Genomic DNA, 7,116 nt, shown 5'->3' with positions numbered 1-7,116 from the left:
TATGGAAGCCCATCATGGTAGCCTTGCAGCTAAAGTCCTCACCTTGAACGTGCCAGGATCTCATATGGGCGTTGGTTCTAATCCCAGCAGCTCCACTTCCCATCCAGCTCCCTGCCTGTGGCCTGGGAAAGCAGTCGAGGATGGCCCAAAACCTTGAGACCCTGCATCCGTGTGGGAGACCTGGAGGAAGTTCCTGGCTCCTGGCTTTGAATTGACACGGCACCGGCCGTTGCGGTTACTTGAGGAGTAAATCATCGGACAGAAGATCTTCCTCTCTGTCTCTCCTCCTTTCTGTATATCTGACTTTGCAATAAAAATAAATAAATCTTAAAAAAAAAAAAAAGATTTATTTATGGGCCCAGTGCAACGGCTCAACTGGCTAATCCTACTCTGGCTCAACTGTCTAATTCCTGAAGTGGCGCTGGCTCCTGACTCCTGGCTTTGAATTGGCTTAGTTCTGGCTATTGTGGCCTCTTGGATAGTAAAACAGCAGATAGAAGATCTCTCTCCATCTCTCCCTCTCTATAAACCTGCCTTTCCAATAAAAATTAAAAAAAAAAGATTTATTCTTCCACAGGAGGCCTACACACCGCCACCTTCACCACCGCCATGTCTCTAGTGAGCCCTGAGAAGTTTCAGCACATCTTACAAGTTCTCAACACAAATATCGATGGGCGGCACCAAATAGCCTTTGCCCTCATGGCCATTAAGGGTGTGGGGCGAAGGTACGCCCACGTGGTGCTGAGAAAAGCAGACACTGAGCTCGCCAAAAGGGCAGGAGAACTCACTGAGGATGAGGTGGAGCGGGTGATCACCATCACGCAGAATCCCAGACAGTACAAGATCCCCGACTGGTTCCTGTACAGACAGCAGGATGTGAAGGATGGCAAACACAGTCAGGTTCTGGCCAACGGCCTGGATAACAAGCTCCGCGAGGACCTGGAGCGGCTGAAGAAGATCCGGGCACATAGAGGGCTGTGCCACTTCTGGGGCCTCCGTGTCCGAGGCCAGCACACCAAGACCACTGGCCGCCGGGGCCGCACTGTGGGTGTGTCCAGGAAGAAATGAGACGGCAGGCCTTTTCTGCTAATAAATAGTTTATATACTGTGGGGAAAAAAAAAAAAAACATTTATTTATTGAGGCTGGTGCCATGGCTCAACAGGCTAATCTTCCACTTTCAAGCGCCAGTATCCCATTTGTGTTCCAGCTATTCTACTTTCCATCCCACTCCCTGCTTATCACCTGGGAAAGCAGCAGAGAATGACCCAAAGCCTTTGGATCCTGTACCCACGTGGGAGACCCCGAGGAATCTCCTGGCTCCTGACTTCAGTTTGACTCAGCTTTCAAACTATTTGAAAGGCAGAGTTACAGAGAGGAAAAAACCAAGATCTTCCATTTGCTTCTTTACTTCCCCAAATGGGTGCGATGACCAGGGCTATGCCAAGGGAGCCAGGAGCCAGGAACCTCTGGGTCTCCCACTTGGGTTCAGGGGCTCAGACACTTGGCCATCTTTCACCACTTTTCCAGGCACATCAGCAGGAAACTGGATTGGAAATGGAGCAGCCAGGCCTCCAGCTGGTGCCCATATGGGATGTTGATATCACAGACTTGACCCATTACACCACATCACTGGCTTCCTAGCTCCTCTTCTGCTTCAGTGTTCCTGCTCATGTGTACCTTGGAAGGCAGAAGGTAACAGAATTGGTTACCAATCCAAGCAGTTGGATTCCTGGCTTGAGGAAGGTGGGAGACCTGGATTGAGTTCTGGGCTCCCTGCTTGGACTTGCCCGGTCCCAGCTGCTGAGCGTATTTGGGCAATATCTGGGTCTCTCTTGTACCATATCACTACTTTTCAAATGAATGCAAATAAATAAATGAACAAAACCTATTAAAGAAAGAGGACTTTCCTTGTTTATGCTGATGATAAACAGATGATAGTTTACTTCTTAGGGCAGGAAGAGAATTTGGAAGCAACACATTGGAAACTCTAGAAAGGGTGCAGGAACTTTCATTTCTGGCCTGGATGACAGTTAAGTAGATATTCACTTTATTCCAGCACATTCCATACACTGTTTATAGTATCTTTATATGTCCTGTACAGAAGAATGAATAAGACTACTACTTCTTAGGCCCGGTGCGGTAGCGTTGTGGTTAAAGTCCTCGTCTTGCATGCCGGGATCCCATATGGACACCGGTTCTAGTCCCTGGCAGCCCTGCTTCACATCCAGTTCTCTGCTTGTAGCCTGGGAAAGCAGTCGAGGACAGCCCAAAGCCTTGGGACCCTGCACCCGTGTGAGAGACCTAGAAGAAATTCCTGGCTCCTGGCTTCAGATTGGCGCAGCACCGGCCATTGCAGCCACTTGGGGAGTGAATCTTCAGATGGAAGATCTTCCTCTCTGTTTCTCCTCCTCTCTGTATATGTGACTTTCCAATAAAAAATATACATAAATCTTTAAAAAAAAAAAAAAGTATGGCTTCTTTCTCTGCTCCTGGCCACCTGTTCAGGTCCCCATGCTAATGTCAACAGCCCCACCTTTCCGAGCAGACCTCAGGGCCAGTGGCCTTCTCTTTAGTTCTGGCAACCCCGAGTTCCCCTGCACGTCACAGAGACTGCTCTGTTGCCGTCTTCTGAGTTGGCTCGAGCTGAACTGCCCAGGCTTCTCAGCCCATGGAGAGGCGGGCAGCTACAGGAAGGGAGGATATCTGTGCTCTGTGGAAGAAAAATTCAGAACCACCAAAACCTGGATTCCCATTTGAAACTCTACCGCTTCCTAGCTGTGTGACAATGGGCAAGTCCCTTCACCTTTCTGGTTCTCCACTACCCCCTCTGTAAAAGGGAGAATAGAATTGCTAGCTCTCTGGACTCCCCCTGGCTGTGGCTTCAGTGAGATAAGGTATATGCCTAGCATGACACCTGGTGCATAGTAGGTGCTCAATCTACAATGGCTTCCCAACAGCCCCCCTAGCCCTAGCTCCTTATTTCCATCGCCACCAAAGGAGTCTTCCAGAAGGGGCAGGCAGACATCAAAGACAGCCTCAAAGGGTCAGCCTTCTCGTTGGGGCCCCTTAGGGCTGAGGCAGGAGGTGTAGTTTGGCCAAGAGCTGGCAGACAGGAAGACCCAACTGCAACTAAACAGAACCTAGGCAGTTGTGAGAGTTGGCAGTGGAGGCAGGATACCCAGGTTCTGGGAGTTTCCATCTGGGGGAAGTCCCAGGTGTGGGCGTTGGGGCTGCCAGGCTGGCCCAACCCAATACCCCGGCCCCAGGGGGATGTGGGCACCAGGAGGAAAAGTGGGTCAGAGAAGGGCTGGAACGTAAACCCATTGGTCCCATGACCTCTTTTGCAGCTCCAGGGGAGGTGAGGCTGCAGAGGCCTGCTTCTTCTCCAAGGGAGCCTCAATTCCTTGTCTTCTTCAGAAAGGAAGCATCTTGGAACTTTGGTATCTGGGCAGGAGAAAGCTACCCCCTGGACAGGGAGAGACCTCCACCCATCTCCACCCCCTCCAAGCCAGATCCTGGAAGGAGGTTCATGCAAAACAGCCAGCTATGGCTCCACCCACTCATACCTTGGCTGACAGACACCTGGAGCACTCCCCAAGCCACACACTCCAGGCAAGTGCGGAGGTAGGCGTGCTCGCTCCAGGGAGTGGGACAGGTCAGGGCTGGATCCGGAGGGGAAGGGCAGCCACATGCACGCACACAGGGTAGAGAAGGCTCACAGTGGTGAGGCCCCGATTGGGCACATGCAGAAATCCCTCACCTCAGAGGATTTGTCGAGCCCGGCTTTGCTCTCTGTCAGTATGTTAATCACAGGCTGGAGCACCAGGACTCCCTCTTTCCTCCCTGGACCTCGCTGGGTTCCCTGTCTGGAGGAGGAAGTGAACACAATCATTCCAGGGCAATCACCAGGGGGTCCCATTAGGAAGTGCTCAGGCCCCTCCCTGTGGCACCCTAAAGTCCACCCTCAGGGGTGCAGGAATGGAAGGCTCCACTTCTTTCTGGAGGAGCAGGGCAGTTCAGAATCAGAACCTCGCCTACCCTCTCTTCCCCCGGCCTTTGCACATGCCCTCTTGGTGCCTTCTTTCTGCTCTCCCCTCAGTTTTTCCCGACCCACCAAACTGAGGGAAATTGCTATAGTGCCTCCCGCCTCTCTGCTTTTAATCCTTGTAATGTTGTGAGCTGTTGGGTGAACATCTGATCCCCTCTTTAGACAGTGAACCCCTGATGACACAGGTCATCCCTAGACAACGCCAGGGCTCAGCTGAATGCTGCTGGGCACATAGTGGGGTGCTTAATGAAAACACATGCCTATCCAAGGAACAGATTCCTTGAGCTAGCTGGGGCTAGTCCCACAATGCTGTGTGTCTCCAGACCAAGGCTTCCTCATGTGTGAGGACCTAGGCAGCCCCGGCACTGGCAAAGACCTTCCACACACAGGAGCTCACAACAGGAGCCAAGAGCCTGGCAAGCAGCAGAGGAGGAGGCCTGCTTCAAGAGGCAGAATTGAGCAAGCACCGGGGGCAGGGCTGGCACCAGCCTGGGCACAAGGCGAGTCGAGGGGGAGGAGGAGAGAGAAGGATGAGAAGAGGGGAAAGGAGATGACACACGTGCTGTACAAAACATGTTTTCATCAGTCTCTCCCTGGGTGCTCTGGTCTCCAAGCCCCGACAGCACTCCCATGCCCTAATGATGTCCTTGGGGGCTGTAAGGTAGCTTCCCCCACGCCCCAACAGACATCTGCCAGACAGCTCTGAGTGCGGCACCAACCTTGCAGTCCGACATCATGCATGGGGAAAAAATGATGATGAATTCTTTGGCCCATTGCCGCCAGTGGGGAGAGGGGCAACATGGCAGAATAAGGGCAGGTGGGCTGCTTGTCTGCAGCCTCTCCCTTGCCTCCCTCTCCTATTTGTTTGCCCTACTCTGTGAGGGGAGCGAAGGAAGCCAGCCTGGTAGGTCGTCTTAGGGCCCCCAAGATATCATTTCTCCAAGTTGCCAGGGTGACAGAGAGGAGCAGCCACAAACAGCAAAGCCTGTGAAACCAGGGGGACCCAAGGGAAAAAGAGGGCACCCTCCACCCAGTTTGCAGAGTTTGGAAGCCCTCTTCCCAAACACCTTCCTGGAATCCAGCCAGATAGCTGGCTGAACCACAAGAGGAGGCGTGGTCCTCCTCCCTGCCACCTCCCATCCTCTCCCTGTCCCATCTCCCATCTGCCATGAACAGAACTCACGGATTGATTGGGTCCTGAGGATGGGCAGTCTACAGTAGTTGGGGTGCAGGCAGAGGCATTCCTCTCCAAAAGTGGGATTTGTGTGGCCCCAATCTTCTTGGGCATTGGCCCCTGGCTGTGGTCCTTGGATGGAACTGAGGAAGCCCCCAGAAGGGAGGAGCTCCAATTGCCATGATGGATGGATGGATGGATAAATGCCCAGCAGAGACAGATGCAAACTGACCAGGACCGCCACGACAAAGCCAAGGGCAGGGACAGATGCAATTCTGCACACTTAGAGGCTGTTCCCAAGTGTCTTGTCCCCTAGCTTCCCAGCGCCCATCTGCATCTCCAGCTGCAGAGTTCTGGAGCCTCCAGCTCTCTCAGTCTCAGGGACCAGTCACTGAGCCCCTCTTGGGAGGAGAGGGAAGAATTGAGAGAGGTGAGTGTCACTGGGGTGGTGCCTGGGTCTGTGTCAGAACGCCCTGCCAAGGAGGGAGCCAGCTGTGCCCTCGCCTGGTTCACAAGGGAGGACAGGAGACTCATTCAGTGTAAACCAAGTACAGATGTGTCAGGAGGGGGGATGTGGGGGAGGGAAGAGGGATTAGGGCCACATACCCAAACCACAGCTGGGCCCACCCTCTTTCTACCAGCCGCCACCAGGGCTGGGCAAAAGGGGTTAACTTCACAGCCTTCTGGCCGGATCCCTTGCCACAATAACAGGGGACAGCCCACTCCAGCCTGGATGCCTGGGTCCAACTCCCTGACACGCACCCCTCCCACACCATTGACTGAGGACTGCTGAAGGCAGTGGGGAAGGGAATTGGGCAGTCAACAGTAGACAGGACACGTGCAGGCAGGGACCCACCTATGGGGTGAAGCAGGAGGTTTGTCTGCACCTCCTTTGCGCTCCCTCTCCTTCATCTCACTCTGGGTACTACCAAAAGTGCTGTTGCTTGTGAGGGAGGGAGGACACCTGTGCCCCCAGGGTGGCTGCAAGGACAGAGCAGAGTAATTTCAGTGTGGAAAATGTGACGCCACCCAGGAGCCCTTGCTCCTGGTGCTGGCCACCCTGGGAGTGTTGCTGGGGAAGGTCCTTGGGGTGTGTGTGGCTGTGTTCCCCCAGGGCTAGCAGCCTAGACTGGCCCCGTGATGTTCCACTCCTTTTCCTCCTCACGCCCAACCCTGAGGGTGTGGTTGGGGGCGGGTCCGTGCACAGAGCTGGCATTTCAAACCCTACTTTTTTTTTTGCTCTGGGAAGTGGGGGTTCACACTGTGGACTTGACAGTATCGACCGACAGGGATGTTGAAATCAGACGAAGTCCCCGGCAGAAAACAGACCCCAGCTTTGGGAGAATATATATATATATACACACATATATATGCATACATATATATACATATACATATATATACTCGTGCACGCGCGCGCACGCGCATACACACACACACTCTCTCTCTCATAGTGCATCTACCAGGCAGGCAGGCAGGCCAGTGCTGGCTAAGGCAGACACACACCCTCTGCCTGGGCTTTCTCCCTCACACTGGCAAGGCTCCTCCCACTCCCAGGCACAGTGCCTCGCAGCCCTTCTGCCCAGCCTCAGCCCCCTCCGCATCCAAGCTTCAAGGTGGGGACCGAAGCTGATCGCCAGGGACCCAGGTGTCCTGATTTAACTCTAGGCAGGGTGAAAGTGAGATAGTCTAGGAGCCCCAGGCCTCAGTACCCACCGCAAACCCCATGCTGGTCAACCAGGGTCTGAAGGGGAACTGTGTGGGGTTGATCAGGGGAAGGGCCATACTTCTCTGACCTCAGGATAAGGCTAGGCTGAGGGTTAGGACAGTGGTATCTACCCTGGCGCACCGCTGCCCCATCACCCCACCCAGGGGAGGACCCTATCCACCCGC

The 7,116-nt window shown here is 53.9% G+C and overlaps 1 protein-coding gene across 1 annotated transcript; it reads left to right on the top strand.

Moving 5' to 3' along the window:
* The first annotated feature begins 609 nt into the window (after positions 1-609).
* LOC121162227 (40S ribosomal protein S18-like) lies at positions 610-1,089 on the top strand. Its single transcript, XM_040989141.1, has one exon. The coding sequence runs from the start codon at positions 610-612 to the stop codon at positions 1,066-1,068; it is 459 nt and encodes a 152-aa protein (XP_040845075.1). The 3' UTR covers positions 1,069-1,089.
* The last annotated feature ends 6,027 nt before the right edge of the window (positions 1,090-7,116 follow it).

The sequence above is a fragment of the Ochotona curzoniae genome, unplaced genomic scaffold (assembly GCF_017591425.1).
Source record: "Ochotona curzoniae isolate NIBS_2020 unplaced genomic scaffold, NIBS_Ocur_1.0 contig_1014, whole genome shotgun sequence".
NCBI classification, from domain to species: domain Eukaryota; kingdom Metazoa; phylum Chordata; class Mammalia; order Lagomorpha; family Ochotonidae; genus Ochotona; species Ochotona curzoniae.
This window is presented reverse-complemented; position numbering and strand designations above follow the sequence as displayed.